This window comes from Oryctolagus cuniculus, chromosome 15, assembly GCF_964237555.1.
Source record: "Oryctolagus cuniculus chromosome 15, mOryCun1.1, whole genome shotgun sequence".
In the NCBI taxonomy this organism is placed as follows: domain Eukaryota; kingdom Metazoa; phylum Chordata; class Mammalia; order Lagomorpha; family Leporidae; genus Oryctolagus; species Oryctolagus cuniculus.
Genome location: NC_091446.1, coordinates 32,728,989 through 32,746,067, shown reverse-complemented (window position 1 = coordinate 32,746,067; position 17,079 = coordinate 32,728,989). Strand labels below are relative to the sequence as shown.

Genomic DNA, 17,079 nt, shown 5'->3' with positions numbered 1-17,079 from the left:
CCTGCCGTCCCACCAGCCCGCCCTCCCAGCACCAGGGCCCCGAGTCACCTTCCTCGCACCGGAAGTCAGGGAAGGCCACGTCCTGCAGGGGGATCTGCCGCAGGAAGTCCGGGTTCTGGCACCGTGGGTTGCCCGTCACGACCCTCCTCTTGCGCAGCCAGTCGCCCAGCCAGGCCAGCTGGCAGTCGCAGTTGAAAGGGTTGGCCAGGAGGTTGCTGGAGGAGGCAGGCGGGGTGAGCAAGGACACGGCCACCCCCACCCCCACCCCCCGGCCCCCAGCCCCACACTGCCCTCTCCCGTCCACCCCGGGCCTGCTCGCTCCCAGACAGTGGCTGCTGGCGCGAGAGCAGGGCTCTTGGGGACCGGGGCGGAACGCTGAAGAGGTGAAACCGAGGTTCAGCAAACCATGGGGCCCCAAGCATCCCCTGTGTCCCCGAGATCATCCCCTGGGCACCGCAGGCGGGGCTCCCGGAGCCGCCCGCCCGCCCGCACTCACAGCGTGGACAGGGCCTGCAGGGTGTCGAAGGCGCCAGGGGCGATGGTGGTGATGTGGTTGTCGTACAGCGACAGGAGCCGGACGTTGCGCAGGCCCGTGAAGCTGTCATTGTGGATGCAGCTGATGCGGTTGTTCCTCAGCATCCTGCGGGGCGGGCGGGCGTGAGGCACAGACCCAGGCTGGGGCACAGCGGCAGAGGGCGCTCCCCTTCACTCGGTGCCCAGGAGGCCTTCCTGAAACCGCAGCCGGGCGGGCCACGCTGCCCTCCTGCTGGAAGGCCGCTAGTGGTGTCTGAGTTGCACATGGAGTCACGTCTAAACTGCCCTGTGACCTGCGGAGCCCACCCACTGACCTGGAGCAGCTCTGCCCCGCCGGCATCTCCTGTTGCTGCGGACCCCCAGAGCCTCCTGCCTGCCGCCGGGTCCTCACTGCCCGCCTGCCCCAGCTACAATGCCTTCCATCCTCGTCTCTACCTGAACAGCCACTGGCTACCCTCTAGCACCTGGTTCAGGGCTGGCGCCATGACGCAGCAGGTTAAGCTACCATCTGCAGCACCAGCATCCCAAATGGGTGCCAGCTTGAGTCCTGGCTGCTCCACTTCCAATCCGGCTCCCTGCTAATGTGCCTGGGAAAGCAGTGAGGATGGCCCAAGTACTTAGGCCCCTGCACCCACATGGGAGACCTGGAGGAAGCTCTTGGCTCCTGGCTTCTGCCTGGCCCAGCTCCAGGCATTGCAGCCATTTGGGGAGTGAACCAGTGAATGGAAAACACCTCTCTCTCTCTCTCTCTCTCTCTCCCTCCCTCCCTCCCTCCCTCCCTCTCTCTCCTGCCATTTGCTGGCTCACTGCTCAAATGCCCGCAATGCCTGGGGCTGGGACAGGCCAAGGCAGGAACCAGGAACTCCATCCCCTCTCCCACATGGGTGGCAGACACCTAAACACTTGAGCCATCACTGCTGTTTTCCAGGGTCTGCACGGTCAGGAAGCTGGAATCAGGAGCCAGAACCAAGCACTCTGGTGTGGGACATGGGCTCCTTAGTGGCTAAACACCTGCCTGGGACAGGGTATGTGTACAGCATGGATTATGGTGATGGCTTCACAGAGATAGACGAGGGGTCTTCAAAAAGTTCATGGGAAAAGCATGTATAAAAAAACTGCACATGGATTTCAAAATTTTTGCATAAGAATAAATCTTTTTTTAAGAAAAGATTTATTTATTTTACAGGCAGAGAGACAGACAGAGAGAGGTAGAGAGGTATCTTCCATTGGTTCACTCCCCAAATGGCTGCAAAAGTCAGGCCTGGCCCAGGCTGAAGCCAGGAGTCAGGAACTCCATCATGATCTCCTATGTAGGTGCAAGGGCCCAAGCACCTTCCCAAGCACAGTAGCAAGAAGCTGGATTGGAAGTGGAGCAGCTGGGACTCAAACAGCACTCCAATATGGATGTCTGCATGGCAAGCAGTGGCTGAACCCACTGCACCACAACACTGACCCCTAAACTTATCATTGGATTCCATCGCCCCACTCGCTTTCTGAGGCACCCTCGTACGTGAAGGTGTATACCTCTATACACCTGCAAACAAGTGAAACGAACAGTGGGCCCCTCACACACCCATTTGCCTGCCACTTCAATGGCCCGTGCTCAGAAGGGGAATCTAAACCCAGCAAGCCAGGCAGGTAGCTTTGAGAGCTGCTTGTCCAACACCCACTTGTAACTACCCAGGATTTTAACCAAACAGTTACATAAGCGCCCCGCAGCCACACAAGGCTCCTGGATTGGGTTGCGTGGACACAACACATTCCCATTGCCACGGAGTCCCACTGTACAGAGAGAGCCTTTTCTACTGGCAGCCAATGTCCATCTGCTCACGGGAGGAGCCAGCACCACTGGGTGCAAAGAGGGGAGACCCCACCTCACCCCCGTGGCATACATGAGGGGTCTCTCTGAGCTCCGGGTGGCTGGTTAGCTCTGGCTGGGCTCTGACTCGTGGAGCCCACAAGCCCAGGGGTGGAACAATGTCCCTGCTGCCCCATCTATACCCACTGAGTCACCTCAGTGAGGTCCCTGCCACGGGCCAGCCAGCCCCTCCTGCTGCAGCTCTGCTGACCACTCCTGAGCACAGACCCTGGACCACAGGGAGGCCCCAGGACTGGCCCCATGCCCCAGGAACAAGACTGGGCCTTGCCACAAGGAGTTCCCACTGCGGGAAGGGTCCTCTGCTACCCCCACCCTCCTGCCAGCGTGGGCTGGGGAGCGTCTCCCTCTGAGTGCACCCACCCACCCCAAGGCTTGGCGTGGCCCTCCTTGGAGCGCCCCGCCCCCCAGCCCCACACACTCACAGGGTCCTCAGGCCGTCCAGCCCCCGGAACATGCCACTGCGGATGGACTCCAGCTGGTTGGCTGTCAGGTGCAGCTCGCTCACGGAAGCCGCACCCTCGAAGGCCCCATCTTCGATCTCAGACACCTTGTTGTTGCTCAGGTTGCTGGGAGAGGCGTGGGGTGGGGATGACGAACGGCCCGTCCCCTCCCCAGGCTCAGGCCCCTCCCTTCCTGCACCCAGCCCCCAGCCTGGCAGCCCTGCCCCCACCCTTCTCAGCCAGGGTCCTGATGGGCAGCCTGCCCGCCAGCCAGGAACTCACATTTTCTTCAGATGTGTGAGTTTCTTGAACATCCCCGTGGCCTCGAGGATGGCGATCTCATTGTTGTTCAGCCGTCTGTAAGAGGCCAAGAGGAGAGCTTAGATCCACACGGGGACGGGGAAGCACCTTCCGAGCTGGGACTCAACGCAGGGGACTCCCGGACACATTCAGCTGGCCAACTGCTCCTATTCGAAGGTGAGGCTGAACCAGCGACTGGGGATATTTTTAACACTAAAACTGCTATGAAAATGCCCACCCATGAGAAAGCTGCACACAGGGCTCTATGCACCTGCATAGCAGGTGCACAAATTCCTGTTTTTAGAGGTTGAGGAAGAAAACAAATAGTTACAGGGGTTGGGAATCATGCTCTCCCAAAGAAGTCAGAAGCTGGGCTGGTGTCCTGCCCTGGGGGCTGGACTTGGACACAGACAACAGCGGGGGGGGGGCTGCTGCCTGCTGGAGTCAGCCTGGGTTTGCAGGGCTCCCCCAGATATCGCAGGGCAAAGCCAGAGCAGGCCCAGAAGGGTCAGTGGGAGCTGGGGGCCGGGGGCGCTCACAGCTCGGCCGTGGACTGCGGGATGCGCTCAGGAATCTTGGTGAGCTTCAGGCTGGAGCACTCCACCACGCTGGCCTCGCAGCGGCACTTGTGGGGACAGACGACGTCACTGTTGCACTCACTGTTGAGCTGATAGTCCTCTGTGCCTGTAGGAGAAGCGGGAAAGGCTCCTACAGCCATGGCACCCAGGGTCTCCCGGGCCCCCAGCCTGCCACCCACTGCCACCATGCCCCTCCCCCACCCTGGGCTGGCCTCAGTCACCCTCTTTCCTACCTGGAATGAAGTACTGCTCTTTGGCTGGGGAGAGAGGCAGAAATACCACAATGCAGGGAACCGCCAGGGTTCACAGGCCCACCCTGGGCCTGGGTCCCCCTGCCCAGCTGGTACCTGACATGGGGTCCCCAGAGCCCATCTGCCCAGCCCCAGAGTGCAGAAGGCCTTGCTACAGGGCATCCCTTTTCCTGGCCCAGGCCGATGCTGGGGCAGGACCACGTCCAATTCAACCTCCTGCAAGGAGCAGCAGAACCATCATCCTGCCTCTTGCAACAGTGCAAGGCGGGGACCTTACAGATGGCGGGGAGCAAGGGTGGTCTCGGGCCCTGACCAGGGTCGGGGCTCGGAGCCTGACTCGCACTGTACCCAGCCACAGACCAATTGCACTGCTGTACCCGAGGCCACTCCAGCCAACCCAAAGCCTGGAGGGGTGCCCATCTCATCCAAGAAATCGCCCAGCCCTCCCCAGTGTCTTGAAAGATCTGAAAGTCAAGGGCTTGGGCCCTCTCCCTGGGGCCTTCAGTAAGCCCTGCCCCTTCCCTAGGCCTCAGTGAGGGGTGTAACCCCCACCCCAGCACGGTCCCTCCAGCAGGGGACCCAATTCAAAGCCATCCAGGAAACACCCCTGGATCACTGTGCAGACAGAAGCTCGTCAGACAGACAGGCGGGCAGGCGGGCAGGCAGGCAGCTACCTGAGCACCGGAACTTCTTGCTCTTGATCTGCCCGATGCGCTTGTTGGCGAGGCGCCGGGGGCTGGCGCAGCGGGCCCCGCTCGTCTCAATGGGGTTGGTGCGCAGGAAGTCCGCCAGCCACTTGAGGCTACAGTCGCAGATGAAAGGGTTCTGGGCCAGGTGCCTGTCCAGAGGGGTAGTGGAACCATCAGGAACAAGGGCTACAAACCAGTGCCGTCCGTGTGTCCTGACCCCCATCTGAACAGGGCCCTGCTGCCTGCTGGGGCCAGCGTAGCTGAAGTCCAGGGCTGGCTGTGGAAGGAATGGAGGCGGGGACCACCAGGGCGCACCTGCCATGCAGGAGAGGGAAGCCCCACCAGTGCATCTCCGGGCCAGGCTCTGCAGCCTGAGCCTTTCGGACCCCGGAGCTTCCTTCTGACGCTGCCACACGCCCCTCTATGCCTCGCTGTGTCCCTTCTGCTGCCCTGAGCAGAGGGAGGAGGAGCCTAGAGGCTGGCCACAGTGTCCCTCTCCCTTCACAGCCAAGGGAACGAAGGGCACGGCACCCAGAGCCGTCACCCTCTGGGCCTCCCCAGCGGCCATGGCCTTGGTTTGTTCCCCTCTGCAGCAGCCTGTCTCCCACAGCCACTCCCAAGGAGGGGAACGGGGCCCGGGGGCAGGGCTGGACCTGCTGGACCCCTGGGCTGCACTTGGAGTCACCATTCCCACTCCTTGCCATGGGGCTCCTCTCCTTGACCATTTTACAGGCATCTTGACACAGAACAACTCAGAAAACACCAGCGCGTGGCTGCTTACTCAAAGTCCCTCCCGGGCTGCCGGGGTCACCAGCCAGTGATCATGGCGAGCAGTTGTTAACGGCAACCTCACGGTGACCTTCCTGCCTGCAGGCCCTGACCTCCCCAGCAGGTTCAGAGCAGCCACATCTGAACGCCCCTGTCCCAGGCCTGCCCACCTGTGCCTGGGCAACCACAGCACCGGGCATGCTCTTCTGTGGCTGTGCAGAGACAGCCAGGGAAGAGTACTCTGCACCTGTCCTGGCTGCTGTGCCCGACAGAGAGCCAGGGACTGCGCACAGAAGGACTCGGAGTCGTACCATGGCCACATTCCCTCCATCTGAATGTCATCAGTTCAGGCTGTCTTTTTTTTTTTTTTTTTTTTTTTTTTTCATTGTATTTGAAAGGCAGAGACGGAGACAGACAGGAAGAGATCTCCCATCTGCTCATTCACTCTCCAAATGCCCACAGCAGCTAGGGCTGGGCCTGGCTGAAGCCAGGAGCCCATAACTCATCTGGATCTCGCACGTCCGTGCCAAGGACACAACGCGTGTCCCTTCTGCCCCACCACCCGCACCGCCAGCAAGAAGCCGGTCCTGGAAAGGAAGTCAGAGACCAGGCACCCGACTGAGGGGGCAGGTGGCTCAGGGACACCGGCCTGCCCCCACGTGACCTGTGGCCGCAGCTGCGGAGCTCCTCACACAAGCTCCCAGCACAGCTCAGACCTTGGCTGTGCTCTCTCCCATCCACCACCTCCTGGCTCTGCCAACTGGCCCTGGCCAGGCCCTCGCTTGCTCTCTCTGGCCTAAGGCCTGGTCCTCTTGGCTCCACCAGCTGCGCCAGGCCCCTCCTGCCCTTTCTGGAGCCCCATGGAGCCACTGTGCTGGCTGTGTCTCCCAGCACGGACTGCAGATCCTTAGAAAGCTGCCCCAGCTCCCCAGCCACACCTGTCTGGGCCTTCACACCCCTGCCTCCACCTCCAGCTTCCCCTGGTTTCACTTTTGGCAGAAAACTGTTTATAATCAACTCAGTGATATTGTCGGGCACAGGTCAACATTCACGTGGGACAGAACAGGACGCATACTTTTTAGCAGCAGGTTATCTGTGCCTCCCACAGACACCCCCCCCCCCAAAAAAAAAAAACCTGCAAAATTTGAACCACCCACAGGGGCAAGTGGCTTCTATACAAACTCAAGCATTTGATTACAAAAATGGATTTTTTAAAACAGTGACAAAGGGCAGGTTGCCATGGGGGACAAATGCTGAGGGGCAAGATCAGCAGACGGGTTTGGGAAAAGTGGGCAGTGCTAAACGGCACAGCCGGAAGCCAGCTGGCTACGGGGCCGGGCGGTCACCTCCGAGAGCAAGAGCACTGCGGGCAGTGGAAGGGAAGAAAGAGCGGACGGACCCTCGGCGCCCTTCTTGGACAGGCACAAAGGAGTCACAGCTGGAATTCCCTGGAGGCAGATGCTCCACGTGGTGGTCACTGGTGTCCCCCATCAGAGCAGCTGGGATCCGTCCAGGCTCCACTCCTGAGCCCAGCTTCCTGCTAGTGCAGACCCCGGGAGGCTATGGTAGCTGGATCCCTGCCACCCAAGTAAGGGTCCTAGGTTGAGGGTTCCAGGTTTTGGCCTCCTGGCTGTTGTGGACATTTGGGAAGTGAACCAGCAGGTGGTTTACTCTGCAAATGGCCACAACAGCTGGAACTGAGGGATCCAAAGCCAGGAGCTTGGAGCAGGTGCAGGGGCCCAAGCACTTGTGCCATCCTCTGCTGCTTTCCCAGTGACGTTAGCAGGGAGCTGGATGGAAGTGGAATGGCCAGGACACAAACCAGCGCCGCAGGCGGCGGCCCAGCCCACTATGCCAGAGTACTGGCCCCTGATTTCTTTTTTAGAAAAGAAAATCTGATGGTGGCTTGGGTTTGCCTTTCCTTTTCTCTTGTCCTGAATTATGCTTGTGTTGTTAATCTGCAACAGGCGTCCACAGGCTCTGCCTTGTGCTACACTGTCAGCACTATTTTCACTATGCCTACAGCGAAAGCACAGTTGAGGGCGAGTCTCGGACTAGGTCAGCGATGGTCAAACGACAGCCGAAATCACAGTCCTGTTCCAGCGGACGCTCGGCACCGAGGGCGAGTCACTTAATCAACATCTGCCTTCATCTCCTTACGAGTGACACCGTGGATGAGAGACCCTACCTCCTGCGAGCCGTGTAGGTACTAAGACGATACATGCAAGGAACAGGGGCTCACACGAGCCCCTCACCCCTCCCCAGCCCCAAGGCTCACAGGTGTTGGTCCTGGGCCACGGCAGCTCTCAGACGTTCCGCAGCTGCCTACACCCACCCACCTTGCCCACGTCTCCCTGCTGCCTCTCACCTCACACACACGCTTGGCAAGCTTTCCCCGTGGGGCTCCATCTTCCTGCCCCCAGCTATCTGTAAATTAATTAGCAGGAGCTGGGCTGACAGTGAACGTGTGGGCTCTAATGAGCTTGTCTTTGTGACCGACATCCTGTTGCATGCACAGGCCCCAGGGAGCCGGCGCTGTACTTCTGCTCCACCCACGGGAACCCGCCCCGCGTCCCCTGCAGCTGGGATCTGATGGACAGCCTGCCCAGCAGTTACAGTGGCCACCATAGCGTTAATGCTGGATGCACACCAGGGCCCCCGCAGTCAGCTCAGCCAGCCAAACTGCAGCTCAGAAGTAAAGACGTGGGACAGAGGGGCCCTCCAAGGCCTCCGTTTGAGCACCCGGCAGGTGAGGAGACGTTTCGTCCCGCCGAGGCATTCCAGCCACTCAGCAGGGCTCTGTTCTAAAGCACAACTGCACTGGCCCCTTCGGGTGCTGGCGTTGTGGCACAGTGGGCTAAGCCTCTGTCTGCAGCGCCGGCATCCCATATGGGCGCTGGTTCGTATCCCAGCTGCTCCTCTTCCCATCCAGCTCTCTGCTGTGGCCTGGGAAAGCAGTGGGAGATGGCCCAAGTGCTTGGACCCCTGCACTTGCTTGGGAAATCTGGATGAAGCTCCTGGCTTCCGATCGGCTCAGCTCCGGCCATTGCGGCCATTTGGGTAGTGAACCAGCAGGTGGAAGACCTCTCTCTCAGTCTCTCCCTCTCTCTGTTTGTAACTCTGCCTCGCAGATAAATAAATAAAATCTTTTTAAAAAAAGAATCCAATGTCACCACCAAAGGATACCCCCAAAATTAAGGGGTCCAAGCACGGAGATCAAAGGCTGTTACTTGTTCTTATTTTTATTATTTATTTATTTATTTATTTGAAAGGCAGAGAGACAGAGACACTGACACAAAGAGAGAGATCTCACATCTGCTGGTTCACTCCCCAGATATCTACATCAGCCACCGTCAGGGCTTCCCTGAGCACATCCCAGTTTGGAGCTTACTCAGCATCATGCCTGACTGGCTGACAGACTGACTGACTGACTGATTTTGGCAGGCTGACTTAGTAGGGAGAACTGTGTCCTGGCCCTGGGAGGCACATGAACTCTGAGGCATCTCTCTGTCATAAAAACAGTCGATGGGATAGGAGTGTGGTGTGGTGGTTAAGGCATTGCTTTGGATACCCACATCCATACCAGAGGGCCTGGGTTCAAGTCCCAGCTTGCTCCTAAGGCACAATCCCAGAGGCAGCGATGACGGCCTAAGTGATTGGGTCCCTGGATTCAGACCCAGGCTGAATTCCTCCTCCCGGCTTTGGCCTGGCCCAGCCCCAGCTGTTGCTCCCATCTGGGAAATGAACCAGCAGACGGAAGATTCCCACCCCCCTTGCCTCTCTATAACTCTGACTTTCAAATATATCTTAAAAAAAAAAAAACATAAGGGAGAGGTCAGCTGGCATCAGCCAAAAACTACAATGCACAGGCCTGATTCTGGTTCAAAGTATTAAATGACTGCATGCCATTTCTGAGACGCTGGAAATTCGAGCCCTATCAGGGACTCGATGAGATGAAGGCATTGACTGGTGCATCCTGAGACCTAATAGCAGGGCTGTGGCTGTGTCTGTGAAGCGTCCATGTAGCCTGGACAGATGACAAGCGATGCCCGGGATTTGCTCCAGCATAGCTTGAGTGGCAGGGAAGAGAGAAGTCACGAAGCAACAGGGGGGCGAGCGGTGACCCCTTCGCAGCGGCTCGTGGTGCCAGTGTGCACACGCTCGCAGTTTTCCACTACAGAGAACACCAGGTGACCAGCTTTACTACATTCCAGCTTTCACCTACAACCACCACTGTTAGTGCTGTGCTCTTCTGATCTGACAGGGCCCACTGCAAGTTGTATGGACTCTCAAGAGAGGACAAAAGCTGCCAATTAAGTGACCAATTATCACAGGCATCTTGATTTCAGAGGCGTCCACATGAAAACAAATGTGTGTCTTGGACCCAATGGGCTATACTATTATTATTACTATTATTATTATTACTATTCTCACTACCCTCATCCTGACTGAGCAAGCATTACCACGCGCTAACATCCAAACGCTCTCTCTAATCCCTCATCCCTCCGCGAATGCATCCCCGGGGCCAATAAGAGGCACAGCTGGGACTTGAGGCCAGGATCATGTACCCCAGGGTCTGTGACCTTCCTCTGTAAGGCCCTGCAGTGGGCACAGCAGTCCAGGGCAGGACAGCTGCCTGGACCAGGGCCACAACCTCCCCCGAGGCCAGGGGCGGGGACCTTTTTTCTGTCAAGGGCCAGTGGATATGTAAATGATCAACATAAGAAAGAGCCTGCTATAGACTTGCTATATTTCGAGTCCCGCCTGCGGTTGCCTTGGCAGGGCCAGACCGCACAGTTCCGGTTCCGTGGGCTGGATGTTCTCCACCTCCAGGGTGTACCTGCTGGGGCTCCCAGCTGAGGGTCCTGCAGGGAGGAAGGGAGGAGAGGAGGCCGCCCCCGAGGGCCACTCACAGCGTCTGGATGGCCCGCAGCGAGGTGAAGGTGCCCCTGGCAAGACTCTGGATTTTGTTGTCATACAGGGAGAGCAGCGAGAGGTTCTGCAGATCCTGGAAGGCGTCAGGCCGGATGCAGTTGATCTTGTTGGCATTCAGGAGGCTGCGGGCAGAGCCAGGGCCGGGAGGTGAGGGGAGAAGCGCAGGGCTGGGCTCCTCACGGGCCCCCGGGCTCCCTCCCCAGCCTGGCCTGGCCATACACACAGTTGCACAGCGAGGAGCCGAGGGAGCAGGCCTGGGAGCCCAGCCCTCTGCGTCCACTCCCTGCCGAGGAGCCAGGGACCCCGGTGGCCTTCTCTGTGCATGCGGACATCTCATTCCGCACCCCTCCCCCATTAAGGAGCCATGAGATACAAGGAAAGCAGAGGCCCAAAGGCATTCCAGAGACCCCTCCTCCCTCCCAGGGTCCTATGGAGGCAGGACCCCCAGGCGGCTGAAATGGAGCATTGGCGTTCAGTGCCTGGGGTTCCTGGGAGAGTCCTGACCCATGCTTCCAGGACACTGAGCAGGTCTGCATGTCCCCCTGCCACACAGGGCTCCCCAGGAGCCTGTGCGCCCCGACATCCTGCGTAAGCTCTAACTGGCCTCTGCAGAGCCTGCAGCCCCACCCCCCACCCCCGCCCCCGCCAACGCCCCAGCCCTCCTGGGTCTGTCTGTCTCCCTTGCTCCTGGTCTCAAGTGAGTCCATACCCCAGGGAAGCCCAAAGGGACAGGTGGCAAGGCCATAGGAACGCTGATCCCTCCCTGGGCCCCCCCACAGACACGCTAGGACTGGCCCTTACAGGAGCTGTAGGGTGTACAGGCCTGAAAACACACCGCGGGGGAGGTCTGTGATCTTGTTCCCATAGAGGACCCTGGGGAAAACAAGGCAGAAAGGGACGGTGAGAGGGCAGCCGCCGGGCCCTGGCATCGCTCTGAGGGGCCCCCGCAGAGGGCACCAACTCCAAGCCACGGCATCTTCATGGCACGTTTGTTATAGTGAGGTGCCAGCAGATGGCAGTAGAGTGTCTTCCGAGAGGGTGGCTGGCCTCCAGGTTGCACCCAGGTACCTGGCGGGGACAGGTGGCTGTGGGCCCGAGACCTGCGGGGAGCAGCTGGCTCCCTGGCCTGCACACACAGGTGCCACAGAAGTCTGGGAAGTGAGAACCCTCATGGGCCATTAACCTGCTCCCAGGAAGCAAAGGAGACCTCAGAGGAGGGGTGTCCCCCGGGTAGGACGAGTTCCCAAGTTTTCAGAGAATTACAGGGAAAAGCAGCAGGCAGGCGGCCTGTGCAGCATGAGCACTAAGTGGAGGGACTGCGGTGGGCTTCTTATGCTTCGGCACTGCCAGAGTTCGCCAGTGTGAATGAACCCCTCGTGTCATCAGGGAAGAGGGCAAAAGTTCAAAAAATGGACACACAGGCAAGAATGGGTAAAAGCATCAATCAATGGGTAAAAGCATCAAGGTAGGTGTGCTCACCCCCAGGGTCAGCCACCCTCAACCCCGTGGAGAGCCCTCAGCACAGCCTCCTGCAGCATGGCATCAGGGTCACTGCCCCTGGGTGACCCGGGATGGCCTGAGCAGAGGAAACAAACGGCTGGCTGCTTGCACGTTAGCCAGCCAGCCTGAGGGTGCCTTGGAGCTGAGCTAAGATGTCCACTGCAGAACCAACCCTCAAGCCGCTGTGTGGACAATGCGGTGGAGGCGATGGGACTTGGAGCAGATGAGACCAGGCTGACCGGAGTGGACAAGGCCAATGGGATTTGTCAACATGATCTCAGCCTGAAGGTTCCCATATGGCTGTGATCAGGTACCCCTGAGCGACAGAACCCTCCTTCCATCCCCCCCCCCAACACGTTCCAACCTAGGAGGCTGCATTCACATCTCAGAGGAAGAGCCTTGCATTTTGGCCAGGATCTGGCCTTCTCGGCCAGCGACAGTGACCCTGGAATGCACAGCTGTATAGGTCGTACACTGCACAACTTCAGGGGTGCCATGCACAGTTGGCCCCGCCCACTATCTTGGACTCTATTCGGAGAGAAGAGGGCATGCACACAGCACACTGAGCTGCTGGCCTCCTGGACTCCCCCCAGCGGGAGCTCTACTTGGTTCTACTTGCCAGGCATCCAGCCTGCACCAAGCCCATGGCCAGGGCTGCCAAGGGCAGGGAAACCCTCATTCCTCAGAGCAACAAATGCCCCACCCAGCCACAGAGCACCCTGAGCACACTCTCCATCCAAATGCATGGGACCCCCAAGGGTGAGGGGCTTGGAAGGCCCAGGGGTGTGAGCAAGGGTTCCTGGGAGAGCCGGCACCGTGCCTGGTTGGCTGACAGGCCCCCCTCACCCCTCTCAGACCCCAAAGGGCTGGGAAACCCTGGAGAGGGGTGGCAAGACGTGACCTCCCACCACCCGCGGGCGCTCACTGCCCCACAGGAGGCCAGGAGAGGCTTGGGAGCACAGCTCCTAGGGCTTCTGTGGGGAGGTGGGGCCAAGACGCCTGTCTCAAAGGAAGCTGGGAAACTCCGTCAGGGGGAGGGGGCAAGGGTGCCAGAGCCACAGCTCAGACCACCAGGCCTTCCTCCCCGCGGCGGAGAAAGGGGGAACAGGGCTGCTACTCACAGCGAGTTCAGGGAGCGCAGGCCCTGGAAGGCGTCGGGCGCGATCTCGGAGATGTGGTTGTTGCTCAGGTCTCTGCAGGGGAGCAGCAGTGGGGGGCTGGGGTCAGCGGCAAGGGCGGCCAGGGGGCCCGCCCGCCACTGGGCTCTGAAACGTCCGGCCCCTCGCGCCGCCCGCACAGGGGAGCACTCACATCCTCCGCAGCTTTCTGTAGGGAGAGAAGGCTCCCGGGGGGATGGACTGGATGCCATTGAGCTCCAGGCGGCTGCGGGCAGAGAGCAGGAGGGATGCACGGGGGCTGTGCCCAACCGAGCTCACTTCTCCAAACAAGCCTTGAGCCTCCCCCTGCCCGGAGGCTGAGTACTGGGGCAGGAGGGCTGGCACAGGAAGCCAAGAGGGCCGCTGGGATGTGAACACCACGACCCCAGACCCCTGCAGCCGAAGGGGCCCTGCGGATGGTGCTGGGTGGTCAGGGGCTAGCACACTCACCTAGGGGGGCCAGACAGACAACCACAGGGGACACCCCTCCCCCACCCTCCGGAGTTCCCTAGCCCTGGGCAAACTGTGCCTTCTCCATTTGCCACGGCCGGGTTGGGGACAAGCTATGAGTGGCACCTGCCCCAGCTCTCCTCCTACCCACCCCAACCTGGGTTTGGTACATAGGGGGAGCTTGTGTCCCAGCACCTGCCCCGCCCCACTCACATCTCTGTCATGGTCTCGGGCAGGTTGGCAGGGATGGCGGTGAGGCCTTTGCCGCGACAGTCCACGATACCATTACTGCAGGTGCACATGGCCGGGCAGGAGCCGGAGGAGAGGGTGCAGGTGGGCACGCGCCCCGCCTCCCCCTGGCCTGCGGACACAGGTGGCTGTGACCTCAGGGAGTCCTGCATCAACACCCCCCTCCCCACAGAGAGACACGGGTGGGGACAAAGTACACAGTGGCAGTTGCTCGGGATGAGGGTGAACCAGAGGAGAGCCCCACGGGAACAGGAAATGAGAGACTGGACTGTGATGTGGCTCTGCACGCCTGGCACACAAAAGGCAATGGTCAGATGTTTGTTGAACTTGAAACTGAAATGAGCTGCACCAAAGTGCAATTCATATGCCAGGAAATTCTGGCTCCAGGTTCTAGTCCAAGCCACTTAGCAGCCCTGAGCCTGAGTCCCTCCTCGGTCACCTGAGGACGACAACCACACTTTCTGAGCGCTCACTCCCTGCCACGTGCCGTGGTAAATGCACTTCCTGCAGAAGCTCACTTCAGTCCTACGAGGAGCATATTATTGTTGCCATTTTACAGGCGAGAAAACTGAGTCCCCAAATTTGTTAGTGGAAATTCACACAACTGAAATAATAACAGGCAGGGAAACCGGGCTCGAGCCTGGTGTCTGAGATAGGAGCCCGCACTTTTGGCCAGTGTGGTGACGTAGTGGGTTAAGCCACCACCTACAACGCCGGCATCCCACATGGGCGCCAGTTCATTTCCCAGTGCTCCACTTCCCATTCAGCTCCCTGCTAACGGCCTGGAAAAGCGGCAGAAGATGGCCCAAGTGCTTGGGCATCTGCCACTTACACGGGAAACCTGGAAGAAGCTCCTGGCAACAGTGCTGGCTGCTGCAGCCATCTGGGAGTGAACCAGCAGATGGAAGATTCTCTGTTACTCTGATTTCAAATAATTTTCTAAAAATTAAAAAAAAAAAAAAAGAGCCCACCCTTTTGAAACAGTGAGGTGGAACTTATCTAAACTGCGCTGTCTCGGGTGCGTGGCTGGCTGGACCTCCTCCAGACGTGGGGCAATCATCAGCCGAGCCTGCTCCCCGTTGCTGTGAGCCCCTAGAGACTTGTTCAGCCGTGGGCAGACGGCACGTGACAGTGACGCAGTGGCATGACACAGCAGTTTCTCGTCTGCGTCTGGCTTTTCTCAGCGTGAGGTCTTCCAGACTCACCAGGCTGGCAAGTGCATCGGCACTCGCTCTCACCGCGGAGCAGCGCTCCACTGTGGTGCGTGGGAACCTGTTGGTCCACGCTCTCGGTGGACATTTGGGTCCTCTCTGCCCCGGGCTGTTGTAGAAGAAGCCACCTCGGACAGTACAGAATGTGCATCTTACAGGAAACGCACCCAGCTAGCAGTGGGGCTGCAAGGGGCTGCCAGGGGAAGGCATGAGCTGGACCTGGTGGCTCCGGGGACAGTCCTAGGAAGGTGGGGCCTGCTCCGGCTCCCGCCAGCCCTCTGACCGCTGAAGTTCTCCCTGGCAGCCCCCAAGGGTCGGCACCAGGACCACACGAGGCCAGGCTGTCAGTGTCCCTGGCAGAGAGGGGCGGCTCCCTTCTCAGGCGGGGGCTGCAGTGGGAGGAGTTCCGAGGACATGCGGTGTGTGCCACAGAAGCCGGCATGTTCCACAAGCAAGGAGGGGGCTTCTTCCCGATAAGGACCCTCGGAGCACGCTCCCTGCCCCTCCCCCCACCGCTGCTATGGACTCCCCCCAACCCCAGCTGTCCTCACACCTGAGCCCATCCCTGTGGGGGAGCACACTGCCACTCTCACCCTATGGCCACACGGCGGCCCTGGGCACGGCGCTGACCACGTCCCATCTCAGGTTCCCCTGGAGCTACAGGGGAGGAGCAGCCACAGCCCAGAGCCCCACACTGAGGCGAGGGGGCCGAGTGATGGCTGTTTTCCTTCCGAGCCCTGTGTGCCTGCCAGGGCTAAGCCCACAGGCTTGGAGAAATCGGCACCCCTCGGTCCTCCGCCATGAGTCTAACACCTCCTGACCGTCTGTGTGCCACGTGCAGGCCAGGACACAGACACGAGCACCCCACATGCCCACGCAACTGACAGTCTCCAGGGGACCCCATCTGGGCCGAGAAGGCTCCCTGGGCTCTGCAGGGCAGCCTGTGAGAGGCTGCTGGGGGGCAGCTGCCCCAGAAGGGAGAGGGGGCGAGGCTGGGATGCGCTGGGTGAGGCTGGGCAGCTCCGACTCCCACAGGCGCCTTGGGGGCTGGGGTGAGCTCATGAGGCAGGAGCACCAGGTCTCGTGGGCTCTTTGCGGCTCCTCTGGCTGTTGTATGGAGAGGGAAGGGGCTAGGGAGGCAGTGAGGGGCCCCAGTGGGGAAAGGTAGGGGCACAGGCTCTGGGGCCACCACACCTGGGCCAAAGGTCAGAGGTCATGGTCAGTGACTTGTCAAGGTACAGGGTGAGGCAGAGGAGGAGGAGAAGCTGTGATAGGAGGGCAGGGGAGCAGGGAGGGGCCAGGAGAGCACCTGTGGGGAGGCACAGGGTGGGAGCAGACAGCCAAGGGGCAGGACAGGAGGGGCTGATGGGTGGGCAGGCAGTGGGGGAGGACAGGAGGCGATGGAGGGGGCGGGGTTCCTGCACAGTCAGGGTGGTGATGGGCGGGCAGGGGCAGGGCAGCCAGGAGCCCGGATGTACTCTGCACCCACCTGAGCAGCTGAACTCATTCTTCTGGACCTCGGCCACATTGAGGCCACGCAGGCTGGCGGGGCCCGCGCACTGGGTGAACAGCCCGATGGTCGGCCGCTGCCTCAGCCACTGCGAGAGCCAGGCCAGGTGGCAGTCGCAGAACAGGTGGTTGGAGTGCAGGCGGCTGCAGGGGACAGAGTGGCTCACAACCCACCTGGACCCCGGCCCCAGGCCAACAGTGGAGGCCCTGCCCCAGGCAGGAGGCCAGCCCCAGAGGCCACGTCCAGCCGGGGAACAGCCCACGCTCCGCCCACTGCGCAGCTGTGGGGCTCCCACGGTGTCCCCCTCCTCCCTCCCAGGCACTCTCTGGGCACACGTCAGATCCTCGAGCTCACTCAGACCCACCGCCCCTAACCACCTGACTGGCTTCCAAACACAGAACCACATTTGTTCCCAAGGAAAAACAAAACAGAAGCCACTCAGGCCGCCTGCAGGTTTCCAGCGAGAGCCTCCCCACCCCCGCCCCCACCCCCACTGCCCTCTGGAGGGTGGGGGAGCCCGGCCCCTCCCCCGCTGCAGGGCTGACTCACAAGGTCCGAAGCTTGGGCATGTGGTTGAAGCTGGACACGGGAATGGTGGTGATGTTGTTGTTGTTCAGGGTCCTGAAAG

At 60.2% G+C, this 17,079-nt stretch overlaps 1 protein-coding gene across 2 annotated transcripts in view; it reads right to left on the bottom strand.

The window, feature by feature from the left end:
- Nucleotides 1-17,079, bottom strand: part of SLIT1 (slit guidance ligand 1) — a 168,127-nt gene that overhangs the window by 35,925 nt on the left and 115,123 nt on the right. For both annotated transcript variants that reach the window (XR_011382336.1, XM_051823458.2), the window contains exons 7-20: nt 17,001-17,072; nt 16,431-16,594; nt 13,695-13,842; nt 13,186-13,257; nt 12,996-13,067; nt 11,176-11,247; nt 10,353-10,496; nt 4,657-4,820; nt 3,965-3,988; nt 3,693-3,837; nt 3,136-3,210; nt 2,836-2,979; nt 497-640; nt 49-215 (exon numbers count right to left, since the gene is read on the bottom strand). Coding sequence is in view for 1 of the 2 variants with exons in the window: in XM_051823458.2 (XP_051679418.1) it covers nt 49-215; nt 497-640; nt 2,836-2,979; nt 3,136-3,210; nt 3,693-3,837; nt 3,965-3,988; nt 4,657-4,820; nt 10,353-10,496; nt 11,176-11,247; nt 12,996-13,067; nt 13,186-13,257; nt 13,695-13,842; nt 16,431-16,594; nt 17,001-17,072 (1,607 nt within the window). In the remaining variant the exon portion in view is untranslated. The remainder of the gene's footprint in view (nt 1-48; nt 216-496; nt 641-2,835; nt 2,980-3,135; nt 3,211-3,692; nt 3,838-3,964; nt 3,989-4,656; nt 4,821-10,352; nt 10,497-11,175; nt 11,248-12,995; nt 13,068-13,185; nt 13,258-13,694; nt 13,843-16,430; nt 16,595-17,000; nt 17,073-17,079) is intronic.